We start from the raw sequence: 15,076 nt of genomic DNA, 5'->3' as shown, positions 1-15,076 counted from the left end.
GGAAAAGAAGCCCCCAGATTGGATTATGCACGAGCCTCCAATTCCCATTTCTTATGGTACCCACCATTCGTAGACCATGTTCCTTGTATATCCTCATTGTATTTGTGTTATTAGATCTACATTGAGGGACAAAAACCAAGGATTGTAGTTGTAAGATTTCCTTTTAAAAGATGAGAATAATTAGAAGGGAAGATATTATTTTGAAATTGACTTGGTTGATTATATTAGTGCACATAAGATATATCTTTCTTCCATTGTTATTTTAGTCACTTTTTTCGAAAGTTAGTTGAAAATTACTAATACAAAGAAAAAGGCATAGGTAAATAAATGAGAGAGACTAGTGTGGTCTAATGAAAATAGTGGTTGTTGAACACCCTTACCCAGTGAAAGATGTTGGAGAAGATTGACATGTGGAGGTTGAATACTGGTTTTCTTTGTTTACTACAATCTAGCAAAAATTATTTATTCAATCAATTACAATGGTTAGAGTTCAATGTTAAACTTCTAGATTTTGGTAGTGTCGGCATTAATGCATCATTCTTTTAGAAGTTTGCTTACAACATTGCTATCATACTCCTTTGTTGCTGTATAATTGTTATAATATTGTGAATTTGTAGAGTTGAACTTGACTCTTCTATGTATGTATAGTTTCTAAGAAATGTTAGTGTTTGTGGTTAAACATGTTAATAAAGGTACTTTTCCTATCCATTAAGAAAAAAATACTCTTCCTATTTGCAACTTAAATCTAGTTTCCCTACTCAAGTTATTCTATTGAGTTGCCATGCATGAAATGTGGATGGGTGGCTAGGACCATATGTCTCAAGCAGATAATACTTTCAAGTTCCCAGGAGTTTATCTGATAAATAAGTTATCTAGATTTGGGTTTATCCATCAAGAAATCCTATAGATTGTGGGTTTGGAACGCATGGGCTATTGGAATAGGTCCAGTGCACCTTGCTTTTACTTAATTGTATAATTTTCTTAATTTTATGAATTTTATTTTGTATCTCCTTTAGAATTGTACAATGTTTTTTTATGTGGGAGCTAAGGGGTCATTGCTTCATATTGTGCAGAAGAGTCTTAGAGATCTAGATAATCCCTTGTCTAAAGTTATTGACAGAGGCATGCTTACTTTTTGCTTATTCCCATTCTTTTACACCTTGTAATTTGATTGGTTTTTAGATATTACTTTCATTAAAAAAAAATTCTAAATAAAGTATGATTAGCCCTACTTCAAAAGCACATTTGGTTTTGTTACTTTCATCATAAGAATGGTGTTGAAGAACTAATATTAAAGACTTACATGACTCTCATGGAAAGGAGCTTATGGGAAGAAGGTTCATCCAACGAGGAATTTTAGTATTATTAGATGTTTACTTTGTTAGGGTTGTTTAATCATTAAAAGACTTATCTTTTAAAAGTTATACTTTGGGTGTAAGTAGGATATGAGTAGTTAAATTTAACCCAGACTCTCTGTATTTTCTCTGTTACAAATAGAGACCCAGTGTACTTAATTTACAACAATCAATTAATTATTTTTCTTCTCCAAAAATTCAACATGAGTATCAGAGCAAGTTTTGTGAGTTGACTCAGTCAACCCACAGAGACAATGTGTTCATTTTCTTATTTGTCATCTCTATTAATTTAGTTTTGTTTTGTTTTCTCTCTAGTATTCTTTTTCCGGCACTCATTTTCCATGGAATTTTCACCTTCAAATTACACTTCCCATATTGCAAATTACAGTGCTAGAAAGATTTGTTTATCTTATTTTCAACGTAAAAGGAATTTTGTTAATCAGAGTTTTATACAATGAGAAATCGCCATATGAAGAAACAAAGGTATAAAAATAGAAAGGATTCGTATAGCAGTAGAAAACTTCATTTTTCGAAATATTTGTAGAACGCGAATATAGAAAACTATTTCTCAAACAAGAGCTCTGTGGTCTATTTTTTAATTCAACAAACTGTTTCTCAATTTGATTTTTTTCATAGAGATATTAACATTGGAAGAATCAAATGTCATGCTGGCAATCTGCTATGTGTAGAAATCCAAAATTTAAGCCAGTTTTTTCATTGTCTTTTTTGAGTTGTTAATTTTATTTTGTCTTAGTTTCCTATATGTTTTCAAACTCTCGTGCTAATCTTTACCAACATGAGTTTTTTTTGTTGGTCTTCTAAGTTTTTTTATCCCTTTTATTCTTATCAAGATTGGTCATGCTCATTAATCGATTGATTTGTTAGTGCCTCCTTATTTGGAAGTATGCATGTTGCATTGTTTGCCTTCTTCCATCGAAGTATGAGTGCTATTTTTTTTACTTACCTTACATCCTTGACTTCATGTAAAACCTCTAGTATTTATTTAATTGTTCATTATTTTCACTACTTTAGACCAATACTTATAGATCCAATACTTGCAAAGAATAGGAGTGTACACAATATCTAGTGTGAGTCAAGTTTTTTTATTCACCCAAGTTATGGTTTTTCTTAAACTACCCTTAAATTGTGAATAGTTTATTTTGTGCCCTAAAATTGGGCCTTTTTTCTCATCTTTGAAACTGAGAGGAGTTTTTTTTTCAGACATTGATATTTTTTTAACTAGAGTATGGAGCTTTGTTGTCATGGTAGGAATATTTTTTTTCTACCAAGTTTGGTCTTTATGTACTTTTTATCCTTAACTTAAGGGAAAGAAGTAGAAGAAAAAGTACAAGAAAGGGGTTTTGTATTCCACATGTTACGATAAATTTTTGTGATCAAAATATTTAAGGAGGAAAACAAGATGAAGAATTTATCAGCTAAAAACGTTTGAAGACCAAGAATATTTTTCTTTGCAAACTGAAGTTATAAACTCTAACGTGAAGGAGAGTGTTGAAGAACAAATATGAAAAAATCTTACATGACTCTTATGGAAAAGTGTATCATTGGAAGAAGATTCAACCAAAGAGGAATTCAATATTATTAGACTTCTACTTTGTTCGAGTTATTTAATTTTTATAGGGCTTATCTTTTAAGAGTTGTTCTTTGGGTGTAACTCAGATATAAGTATTTAAATTCGACTCACGTTCTACGAATTATTTCTATTATAAAAAGAAACCAGTGTACTTAATTTACAACCATCAATGAATTATTTTCTTCTATAAAAATTCAACAAATGGTTTCATCATAAACTAATTACGTAATCTAATATCATTTATTATTTCCATTAAAAAAGGTGTAGATATAGCTCTTTAAATCATGGAAATATTTGGCTATTTGTTTGGGTTACTCCATGCAGAAAAGTTTTGACCTCTTTGGATTTGAATGATTTTTCAAAACTTCCAAGGGGCTTGTGCTGTTCTTCAGGATTGTAGTTTTGGAAAAGAACTTGTTTAATCACCTCTTGTTTACCAGGTACCATAAGCACAGTTATAAACAGATATGGGTGCTTTATACTTGATTAATGTTTCCATCTCAACAGCTCAACTCGAGTGGAGAGGCCTGTCTTAGACTAGGTTGAGGATTACTCTGTGAGAGTCTGCTTTATTCTGTCATGTGGGCGATTTTGAGTAGAAGCCCAGTTTTCAGGGAGTAAAGTTACTCTGATAACACAATTTGGGTTACATTGACTGTGACTGTTGATGTAGATTCAACTAGCTCCCATCGCATTTGTGGTTACAAAGAGAGCATTGGAACCAGCCCCCAGTTTCACACTTTTCACTCTTGTCCTGCAAGCTTAAACGCGCCTGAGAACGATATAAGCATGGCTCTGTTTGTGTAACTGTGTCTCTCATATGTCTCCTCACTCTGTAGCTTGAATGCATGATAGGCAATTCTGATTCTTCTCTTGTATAGGGCTTCCTCCGTCTCTTTCTTCTCACTCCTAGCTGGGGTTGCAGCAGCAAAAAGAAGATTGCAGTCTCAGAGAAACTTTCGCCACCTTGAGGTAACAAGCAAGCCGACATCCTTCTGTAGTTTCTCTAGGATTAATGAGAATTCTGCATGCAGTCACAGTTGGTTTATGGACTTACTAGTTGTTTGGTGGCTGTGCTTCAAGCAAGGGCAATGGTGATCGTCATAATATCCATTGAGGAAGTCAAACATGCCATGGGGGTCAAATTCACGGAAACCGTTCTCCAACTGAAGCAGAGATTAGAACTACTCTTCGGCATCCCTGTATATCGACAGACACTCTCCATATATGATTTTGAGTTGATAGACGAGTTCGATATTGACTTCTATCAGGTAAGTGAAGGAACCCAAATTGATGTTTCCATTACAGCGAGAAAAATGAGGATATGGGTGACGATCGGGACGAGAAGGGTCCCCTTGCTACTGGATGGAACAGAAACCGTGGCAGACGTGAAGGAAGAGATACAGAAGCAGGACGGAACTCCCATGAAGAGACTGATACTCTTTTTTTCGGGCACTGAAATGGAAGACCACAGCTATTTGCGTGAATATGGAGCTATCGACGATTCTGAGATCAATGTCATACTGAGACCTGTGACGCCGCCACCCCAGCCGCAGACAAGAAGATTGAATCTGGTGGTGAAGACGACAAGCCTGCTGAATTCAGCTAACATTCCAGTCGAAATGGATGAGACTTGTACGGTGCGTGAAGTGAGGCGACTGTTGTTGGGCAAAAAGCTTCTTCCTCCAGACGACTATTTTTTCATTCACAAGCAACGGATCCTGAGTGAGAATAAGAGTCTGTACAGCCATGGAATTAAAAATGGAGATCATCTTCATGTTTTCAAGGGGACTGTCAGTAGCACTGGGTAGAACATCATCATCTCGGCCTCCAAAACCGTTTCCACACAACATGATTTTATCCATGTCTTAAGTCTTTTTTTCATGCTATCATGAATATAAAGAATTATCTTTCACTAATATCATAGTCGTTAACCCAACTCGAGTTATATAATGAGTCAGGTATGCTTAGACTGATAAAATAATTTTAAAAAAAAAGGGACCAAAATGAGTTAACTCGAACGTAATAAGTGGGTCTTGCGTGGGTCTATGTTATATATCTGTTTAATAAACTGACCCAGGTTCGAGTTAGCGGATTTAATAACATATTTCGGTTAACTCAATCCGAATCCGAAACGTACTCCAACGCAAATTCGAGACACCTGCCACTGCCACATGTTACAAAACCTCTCGTCCTAGCTCGCTTATAAGAGACTGTCTGGGCCTTCAGCAAGCCCATTTCAGTGAAGGCGTATTGATTATTCATGGGCCAAGAGTAAAATATCTGTTAACGGTCGTTATGTTATACGTCTTTACTAACGTCTACCAAATACGGAGGCTCAGGAATTCCTCTCTTGGCGTGCAGGTAATGGATGCCAGCTCATAAATGCCACGTGTACGATTTTAATTAGCCTCTCTTGTCGTATCTGCCGAGAAAAGAGTCGGCAACCGCTGCTATAAATTGAGCCTCCTCCCTCGTTCCCCTCGTTCTCAATCTAGTTTCCTGCGAAGAAATTTTTTAGCGTTCTTGTTAAGGTATGCTTCCTATTTTTCTTAGTTTAATGTGTTTCTTTGTATTCGGTAGTTGCTTCTGATTTAATTTAGGTTTGTTTGCTTTTCCCTTGTTTCAGTCGTATAATTAGATTGTGCTGTAGGCTTGTTTTTATTTCATAGATTATGTTAGATCCTTTCAGTTCTCACTCGTAGTTTTCTCTAATATTGCTTGATTCGTATGTAATTTCTCTAATGTTCTCGAGTGATAATTCTTTGAGATTTTCTGTATGTGATCTCGTTTTTGCCCTAATTAGGGGCTCTCCTGTATTTGGATTTACGAGTTGTAAGCTTTCCCTCTTTGGGACTGGAACCCCTTTCTTTTCGTTTTTAGTGGTTTAAGCATGCTTAGATGTCGTCTTTCTTTCGTGTGAAGATTTTTTTTCCCTTTACAAGTCCATGTTGTGTATGAATTATGGAACTTTATATTGCTTTTGCTGAACCTTTTTAGCTTTATTTGTATTAGAGATGCAGATCTATGCGTCTTTTTTTCGTGTCAAGAATATTTTTATCTTCCCAAATTTTTTATGTGTATTAATAATGGAATGGCCTGTGAAGTGAAAGTGAATTTACTTTCAAGAGGGAAAGTGGCCCAATCGGTGAAAGTCAGAAAGTGAAAGTGGAGAGAGTGTATTCACTTTCACTTGTTTTACTTGATGCTTACCTGTGCTTGCTCTCCACTTTCCTCTTACCTCTGCTCTCCTTTTACCTTTGCTTGCTCCGAAGCATAGAGCTTTGGAACAATTGGCTCGTCTGGATTATGTTTATGTTTTGTTCATCTTTGGACTTGTACAGCACGATTCATGCTCGAAATGATGGACAACAACAAAGCACGGTGACATTGGGATTTAATTTGAGTTTGTATAACCCCGTTGTTGTTCTTTGAACAAATGAAACTCTTGTCTACTTCTGCATCAAAGTTGCTCAGTAGATCTGATGAGCAAGTCGTTAAGAAAATGTCCAAAATCCTCATCTCCTCTGGTGGTAGATCCCCCGATATTACCTCTTTTCTTCCCTCCTTGCAACCCCAAACCACCCACCTAATTCTTTCGGATCCAAATTTAAAAACTGAAACTTGCATGCACTTCTTGGAATTGTTGCAAAAGGATCAAACATTGTGTACAGAACAACTCCATGTCCAGGCTCATATGACCCTAATTTGCAGATTTCTCAAAGAGAGGAAGTTTTTATTGGCGAAAGATTTTCTCAGGTCTATCTCTATTGACCAAAAACTTAATTGCACAGTTGAACATTTAGTCTCCGTGATGCGAAAATCTTGTAATGAGACCAAAGTTTTGGCAAAGATTCTTGATATGCTCTTTAGGATTTATTCAGATGCTAACATGTTTGATAAGACATCTGAGGTGTTTAAGTGCATGGCTGCTAATGGGTGGGAGATCGATGAGAGATCTTGCAATGTTTATCTTATTGCTCTACGAAAATTTGGCCAAATGGATGCTGCAATAGATTTTTTTCACCGAATGCTTAAGACTAGTGTTGTAAAGGTTACCTTTTACTCTCTGGCCATTATTATTGCTGGACTTTGTAAGAAGGGAGAGATGCAGAGGGTGAAGGGTTTGATAGAAGAGTCAAGCAGGCATGGGGTAAAGCCTAATATTGTCTGTTACAATTCATTGATAGAAGCTTATATCAAGAAAGGAAAATTTGATGAGGTTGATGAGATTTTGAGTCTAATCAAGAGGGAAGGTCTTGATCAAAATGTAACTACATATACCCTTCTTATTGATGGTTTTTCAAGGTTTGGTCGAGTTGGTGACTCTGAGAGAGTGTTTGGTGAAATGATTGGGAGAGGTGTGGATGTAGACATCTATGCGTACACATCAATTATAAATACAAATTGTAAAGCGGGCAACATGAAGAGGGCATTTCAATTGTTTGATGAGTGTGTTGAGAAAGGACTTGATCCTAATGAGCACACTTATGGTGCATTGATCCATGGTTTGTGCAAAGTTGGTCAGTTGGATGCAGCAAATAGCTTATTGAATGACATACAGAGCAAAGGAATTGATGTGAATCAAGTGATAATCAATACACTAATTAATGGGTATTGTAAGAAAAAATGCTTAGATGATGCGCTTAGACTCCAAGAATTTATGGAGAAGAAAGGGATTCCACTTGATGCATATACTTATAACACGATTGCTAGTGCCCTATGTGATGTGGACAGAGTCAATGAAGCAAAGCAACTTTTGTATGTTATGGAAGGTAGGGGGGTCAAACCAAATATAGTGACTTACACCACATTGATAGACATCCATTGCAAAAGTGGTAACATTGTTGAAGCAAAAAGAGTGCTCCATGAAATGGAGAAGAAAGGGGTGAAGCCTAGTAATGTTACATATAATGCATTATTGGATGGGTATTGCAAGAAGCAAATCATGAAGGAAGCACAAAAGCTAAAGGAAGAAATGGAGGATAAACATATAACATTAGATGTCTACTCGTACACTTCACTTATACATGGATATTGTGTACTTCAAAAGGTGGATGATGCTTTGGGATTGTTTGATGAGATGTGTAATAGAGGTTTACTTCCCAATAGTGTTACTTACACAGCATTGATATCCGGTTTGTCTAGGGTAGGGAGATTGGAAAAGGCTTTTGAGTTTTATGATGAGATGGTAAAGTCAGGATTGACTCCAGATGATGTTGTTTATTCATCACTAGTTGGTGGCCTCCATACACCAATCCTTAGCTAGTGACTACATACTATGGTGGTAAGATGATCTTATTTTGAGGTATGACTTTCAAGTTAAAGAGGTGATGTTTTAGAGGAATCCTTGAAGAGTTGTTTGTGGTTGGTCACGGGTTTCTTGCATGATCTTAGCTGGTTAAGATATTTGAGAGTTGAGCAAGTGCGGTTAGCAGAAACACCAAAGGAAAAATTCTTTTGTAAGATGTTTCTTTATAAGGTTCTTTTAGTTATATTTTTCATCTGGTTATGTCACACCTTTCAGGATTGTCGATTTGGACTAAAGTTGACCATGTTTGAACTTGAGATACTGAAAACATTATTACAAAAATGTTGGTTTGAATTATGAAATGGTTCTTCGTGCTAGTGATTTGATAGATGTATGGATTCATGTTTGTGCGAAGATTGGAATAGAAAAAATAAAAAAAATTGAAATGTTTGCAGGAGCTTTATGAGTAGTATATTCCTAAACGTTCTTTTTATCCGAATAAATAAACATTGTTCTTTGACATTATCTTTCACGTTTTTATGTTTGATTATATAGAGTAAAGTTTAAAGATAAATTATTAAAATAATTATATTTTCAGCATCATTTAAAAAAAATTGTATTTTTAAAGACTACAAAAAATGATTAGGTAAGTTATTGTCACATTGTAGATTTCATATTTGAGTAGCTAATATTGATTTATTTTTTAATTATTTAGTAAGTTATCTTTTAGTTTATTTAATAAAAAAATAAGTAAAAGTTATGAAAATCAAATCTATTAGAATGTTTTATTAATAAAATTTCTCTATGCACTTAACATCGAACTTTTCATTGTCCAAACTAACACAAAAGTATTTTATATTATACTTTTTATTGCGCCCATTAACACAAAAAGTAATTCATTTTTACTTTCAATTGGTAATTCACTTGGTAATCACTTTCAATTTCACTGTTTACAACACTTTTAAAGTGTCTTATAAACTATGTTATTAGAATAAGTCCAAAGAGTATCAAGAATCTTTGCCAAAACTGTTGTCCTCTCGTTAGTAATCCTCTATTTGAGTAATATGTGGCTTAGGGTCATATGAGCCTGGACATGAAGGTTGTTTTGTATGTAGTGTTTGATCTTTTTGCAGTTGTTTAAAGAAGTGCAAACAAGTTTCAGTTTTTAGATTTGAATTCGAGAGAATTAGGTGAGTGGTTGGGGGTTGCAGGAAAGGAAGAAAAGAGGTAATATTTGGGGGCTTGTAATCGGAGGTGATATGGATTTTGGAAAGTTTCTTGGCCACATGGCAGTTTTGATGCAGAAGTTTTTCATTTATTCAGAGAATAATAACGGGATCATATAAATTCTAAATCAAATCCTGATACAATCTAGAAGAAGAGTTTTAAATGAACAAAGACAAAATACAAGAAGCTGTCACTTGTGTGCTTCAACTGTGAGTAAACAATACAAAAAAATAATTCATTTTCACTTTGCACGGCACTTGTGCTTTAAGAGACCTCTGAAGTAAATTTTGTGTTTGCTAAACCATTTAGCTTTATTTGTATGACAGATGCAAATCTTTGTGAAAACTCTCACGGGCAAGACTATTACTCTCGAGGTTGAGAGCTCTGACACCATCGATAATGTAAAGGCAAAGATTCAGGACAAGGAGGGAATCCCTCCTGATCAGCAGCGGTTGATCTTTGCCGGCAAGCAGCTGGAAGATGGGCGAACCCTTGCTGACTACAATATACAAAAGGAGTCCACCCTTCATCTTGTGCTGCGATTGAGAGGAGGGATGCAGATCTTCGTGAAGACCCTTACGGGCAAGACCATCACCCTCGAGGTGGAGAGCTCTGACACGATCGACAATGTCAAGGCGAAAATTCAGGACAAGGAAGGAATCCCTCCAGACCAGCAGAGGTTGATCTTTGCTGGTAAACAGTTAGAGGATGGTCGGACTCTTGCGGACTACAACATCCAAAAAGAGTCGACCCTCCATCTTGTCCTCCGATTGAGGGGAGGGATGCAGATTTTTGTCAAGACTTTGACCGGCAAGACTATCACCTTGGAGGTGGAGAGCTCCGATACGATCGACAACGTTAAGGCCAAAATTCAGGACAAGGAAGGTATCCCCCCGGACCAGCAGAGATTGATCTTCGCTGGGAAACAGCTGGAGGATGGTAGGACCCTGGCCGACTATAACATCCAAAAGGAATCGACCCTGCATCTTGTCCTGCGATTGAGGGGAGGCATGCAAATTTTCGTGAAGACCCTAACAGGGAAGACGATCACCTTGGAGGTGGAGAGCTCTGACACGATCGACAATGTGAAGGCGAAAATTCAGGACAAGGAAGGAATCCCTCCAGACCAGCAGAGGTTGATCTTTGCCGGGAAGCAACTGGAAGACGGAAGGACCCTGGCGGATTACAACATCCAGAAAGAGTCGACCCTTCACCTTGTCCTGCGCCTCCGCGGTGGCATGCAGATATTCGTGAAGACCTTGACTGGGAAGACCATCACCCTGGAAGTTGAGAGCTCGGATACTATCGATAATGTGAAAGCCAAGATTCAGGACAAGGAAGGAATTCCTCCGGACCAGCAGCGTCTCATCTTCGCAGGAAAGCAGCTTGAGGATGGGCGCACTCTTGCCGATTATAACATTCAGAAAGAGTCGACCCTTCACCTTGTCCTCCGTCTCCGTGGTGGTCTCTGAAAAACACGTATGGTGGGTTGATTGGTGCTATGGAAGCAGATGATGCTAGTTGCCTTTCTTAATAATAAATGAACATTAGTATATTATGCAATGTGAATGGGGGATATATCAATATCCTGTCCTTCTTATGTGATACGTAATGGATTCGTGGCTTTTCATTACTCGTTTATCCTGAAATTTTATGTTATGTTGTCTATTTGAACTAGAAATCATTTGCCGCTATGAGAGTGGTCTGTTTGTTCGTCTTCATGGAAAAGTTATACCAAGACGGGACTACATCTCTCTCACGATCATTTATAAAAATAATTTGCTATCCAATGCAAAAAATTGCAGAGAAGCGCGAAGGAGACTAACGATAAAGCTCTTACCTTCTTCAGCAGGCCAGATGCGGGACCCTTTTTCTTCAGAGGCAGCGCAAAGTCTTTCCATGAAATTATTCCACACACCGCCCTTGTTTCCTGTCCACCGATTCATTATGTTCGAGTTGTTTATAAAGACTTACGATACTTTCGGCCGTGGGCTGTGCGCAAGTCAGCGTCAGCTGTTGCCTGACTTCATCGATCATCCTCCCGCCGGCGTTTTCTCATCGTCCGCCTCTCTCTCTCTTCCTCTTTTGGCTTTTCTTACGTGGGTGCAGATGGCCGCTGCTGATTCTTCCAGATTATTTTCTTTTCTGTTGTTGAATCACTATCTAGATAACCGTTTCCATTTCAACCCTAGTAAAAGAGAGTTAGCCATGATTGGACTCGCTTTCCCTAACGTGGTCTCACCCTTCTCTGTCCTGTTGATCAGATTCTTGGCGTACAACTGCAGCACAATGTCAAATTCAGAAACCCAAAAGAATTCATATCCGTTGCTTTTAACCAAAAAACTAGAATCCTCCGATTTCTCTTCTCCGATACATTGCAGTATTGTCAATATTGATGATTTTTACCATTACTTTCGCAAGGTTCTTCACGGACTCTGATTCTCAAACTGGCCCGTTTAATTTTCCATATTGTTCATCTAATGAATGTTACATGGATTCGACTAAGAGATTTTCTTGTAATCTCACTCAGTTTGACAACTCTGAATCATTCAGGACAAGGAAAAAGCCTCCCAATATGAGTTTGATTAAACCCAGATGATCGTGGGTCAGTTGTGGAAATTGCAGACTCAGTACTGGTAGCGTACAAAAGAGACCATTCAGTCGTGGGGCTAAGAATCTAAGATGCTCGTCAGCACAAGGCAGGAGCTTTCCTGTATTTACTTTTCTTTATCGAGCTAGTAACAGCAGAAAAAAGGTTGTCTTCTTCTGTTGAGCAGAAAGCGCTTCAAAAGCTGGTGAGAAGAGGAATGGAGAAAGACGACAGGCTGAGCATGGAGGACCAACTGGAGTTGGTAGCCAAAGCTTTTGTTGATCGCTACTACCATCTGTTCGACAATAATCGCCCATCACTCTCATCTCTCTACTATCAAACCTCAATGCTTACCTTTGAAGGCCAGAAGATCCAAGGAGCACAAAACATCACACTGAAGCTCACGCAGTTGCCCTTCCAGCACTGCAAACATTGCATCTCGACCATTGATTGCCAGCCTTCTCCATTCGCCGGCGGCATCATCGTATTTGTCAGCGGCAGCCTTCAGTTACAGGGGGAAGAGCACCTTTTGAGTTTCAGCCAGGTGAGCTCTGTAAAATTTCACGGAACAGTGCTATTTTATGAGGATCAGATTCCTCGTAGAATAACGCAGAAACCAATTTGTTGGGTCTCTTTCTACTCTTGTCTGAAGCGAGTCTCAGCAGTCAATGTGAAACAAATTGGCTTCCTATTAACCAGTTGACTTCAACTCCGCTCCGTTCTGGCTGCTTAGAAATCAGTTTATGTGATACAATTGATCTTCATTTACATGAATTGTTTCTAAATGATTAACAATGACTCTTTCTATTTGCATTTGCAGATGTTTCACTTAATTCCCACTCCCACGCCACAAGGAAGCTTTTTCGTGCAGAATGACATATTCCGTCTCAACTATGGTTGAACAGAGCATCATTTAAGACCCGAAAAAGAAAAGAAAAAGTGTTATCATCCGAATTGTTTTTCTTTTCTTCTGGTTTCTTCTCTGTTTTAATTTATCAAAACGAGCTTGTTTGTATTTTAATTTGTGGAAATAAGAAAGTGCCCTTCTCCACCACTGTGAGACATGCGAAGGCATCAAAGATCAATCTAACCCACCTGTAATTTGGATATTATCAACGTCCTGAATGTTGCTTTCAGTGATTTGTTTTGAATTTGCTGATCGGCGACCAACGTATCAGCTCTAAACAACGAAACGCCAGTGTTCTCTGTGTTCTGTTTCATGGTCTCACCCTCCAATCCATGCAGCAATAAAATAATGGCATCTCTTCTACACTACACCGTCACCAAAGACCCGTCGGAATCTCCAACCAAAACCCTACCTTTCTCGTCTTTCTTTATTCTTCTTCCTTATGTTCTTTTCCTCCATTCTCCATTACCTTCTTCAACCTGTCTCTCTACGAATTATTCTCTGAGGAAAGGCTCTACGGTTCTGTTCTACCAAGATGAACGGCCTTCTCTCGGTAACCTAAAACCATTGTTTTGCTTTGTAAATTTGTCTTATACATGACAGATTTGGAAGGAGAATTGAAATTGGCTGTGCAGGCTCTGTTCCAGTATCAAACTGCATACATCTCATTCAATAAGCTGTAGCACAGGGACGATTTGAAAGGTTAATAGTGTTCATCAATAAAGTAAATGGCTGGAATTGAACTGAACCCAATCAGAGTTAAATGGGAAATTTTCTCTGGATAAGCGATGGTCACATCAAGCATATTTCATTTTTATCTACCAGCAAAGTGAAGTGAAATTCGGTTTGGTAGAAAGGAAGCTTCCTCTCCCTGAAGGTTCTCAGAAACAGGCAATTTAACCATCTGTGATGTCTACAAAACTACAACACAATTACGTACTGAATCATGTCATCACCCTTGCCATTCTATAAGATACAGAGCTAGGAACGCGGGCTGCAAAAAATAATTCACATTTAGGAATGGAAGTTTACTTTAAGAAGGTCCTCCCTATAAGCATAAGAAATTCTTCCTTGAATAACTTCAGTATACCTAACAAATGATCTCATCTTTTTGTGTTCTACTTCCTCTGCGCTCAGGTGGAGGATGATGAGAAACAGGTAGACAATCTGTCCAAGCTATTTCAGAGGCTTCAGGTAAGTATAATCCTACTTTAGATTGTCTTTTTTTTTTTTTCCTTCATGACATGCAGAACATATTGGCTTTTACCACTCTACCACCCTGGCGCTCAAAACAGTGCAATGGTGCAGTGACTGGTATAAAACCAGATGAAGAGATTAGTACCCTGCAGCTAAACAATCACAAAGCTGCACTGAAGTTCATATTTTGCAAGCTTGAGCCATGCTATGTAGTAACCATTTAAGCTCAACCTAGATGATTGAGAATCTTACTGAGACTGAAAATGACTAGCAAATCTTCGACAAGGCTATTCAGGAGATGGGTCGAGGACAAGTTGGTCCACTTAAACGATTAGTTTTTGTAAATTCCAATCAAATACAAGAGCTAAATGTCAAATTCTTACTTCATGTTCATAGATATTGGATGCCCTACAAGAAATACAGGAAAAGGCATGATGCAGTGAAAGAAATTGAGAGGAAACTTCTTGACTTGCATCAGGTATTTTCCTGTTCATTTTAAGTAGCACATTGCCTAAGCGCTTCAATCTTTGTGTTAGAGCTCATAAATCAGACCCAAAAATGATAAAAACATGACTTCCTTTTAAATCTCTAATCATTGCCACTCGGAATTTCTCACTCCAATTCTCTAAGTTTTGTTTGTCACTCTCATATTCAGTATCATTTTTTCCAGGTTTTCATGGACATTGCAGTAGTACTTGAGGCCTAAGGAGATATTTTAGATAATATAGAGACCGAGGTTTGATTCTCCTCCATGCAAAAGCTAATAGAGATCTAATATTTTCTAAGCACGTGCCTTTCTTAGCATACAATCAATTTACTTACAGCTGATGAATACAGTGGACCGAGTAAAATTGGGAACAGATGCACTTCAAACAACAAAGAGCTTACAGAAAAAGTCTAGGAACTGTCTGATGATTGCTACTATAATCCTTCTTATAATCGCAAAAACAATTGTTCT

General features: G+C 37.7%; 4 protein-coding genes across 4 annotated transcripts; all 4 read left to right on the top strand.

Moving 5' to 3' along the window:
• The first annotated feature begins 3,735 nt into the window (after positions 1-3,735).
• Positions 3,736-4,757, top strand: LOC137943166 (polyubiquitin). Its single transcript, XM_068788861.1, has 3 exons — positions 3,736-3,743; positions 3,828-3,918; positions 3,981-4,757. The coding sequence occupies exons 1-3, from the start codon at positions 3,736-3,738 to the stop codon at positions 4,755-4,757; spliced, it is 876 nt and encodes a 291-aa protein (XP_068644962.1).
• A 657-nt stretch (positions 4,758-5,414) lies between these two features.
• LOC137937888 (polyubiquitin) lies at positions 5,415-11,118 on the top strand. Its single transcript, XM_068783077.1, has 2 exons — positions 5,415-5,480; positions 9,751-11,118. Exon 2 carries the CDS (start codon positions 9,751-9,753, stop codon positions 10,894-10,896), a length of 1,146 nt encoding a protein of 381 aa, XP_068639178.1. The 5' UTR covers positions 5,415-5,480; the 3' UTR covers positions 10,897-11,118.
• LOC137937878 (pentatricopeptide repeat-containing protein At2g32630) lies at positions 5,560-8,709 on the top strand. The gene has a single exon (XM_068783066.1). It carries the CDS (start codon positions 6,386-6,388, stop codon positions 8,213-8,215), a length of 1,830 nt encoding a protein of 609 aa, XP_068639167.1. The 5' UTR covers positions 5,560-6,385; the 3' UTR covers positions 8,216-8,709.
• Positions 11,119-12,224: 1,106 nt separating the features above from the next.
• Positions 12,225-13,065, top strand: LOC137937900 (nuclear transport factor 2B-like). Its single transcript, XM_068783079.1, has 2 exons — positions 12,225-12,558; positions 12,835-13,065. The coding sequence occupies exons 1-2, from the start codon at positions 12,232-12,234 to the stop codon at positions 12,913-12,915; spliced, it is 408 nt and encodes a 135-aa protein (XP_068639180.1). The 5' UTR covers positions 12,225-12,231; the 3' UTR covers positions 12,916-13,065.
• The last annotated feature ends 2,011 nt before the right edge of the window (positions 13,066-15,076 follow it).

Source organism: Aristolochia californica, unplaced genomic scaffold, assembly GCF_029961685.1.
Source record: "Aristolochia californica isolate CCGP_79_NKW_82.1479 unplaced genomic scaffold, dmAriCali1.0.hap1 SCAF_10, whole genome shotgun sequence".
In the NCBI taxonomy this organism is placed as follows: domain Eukaryota; kingdom Viridiplantae; phylum Streptophyta; class Magnoliopsida; order Piperales; family Aristolochiaceae; genus Aristolochia; species Aristolochia californica.
This window is presented reverse-complemented; position numbering and strand designations above follow the sequence as displayed.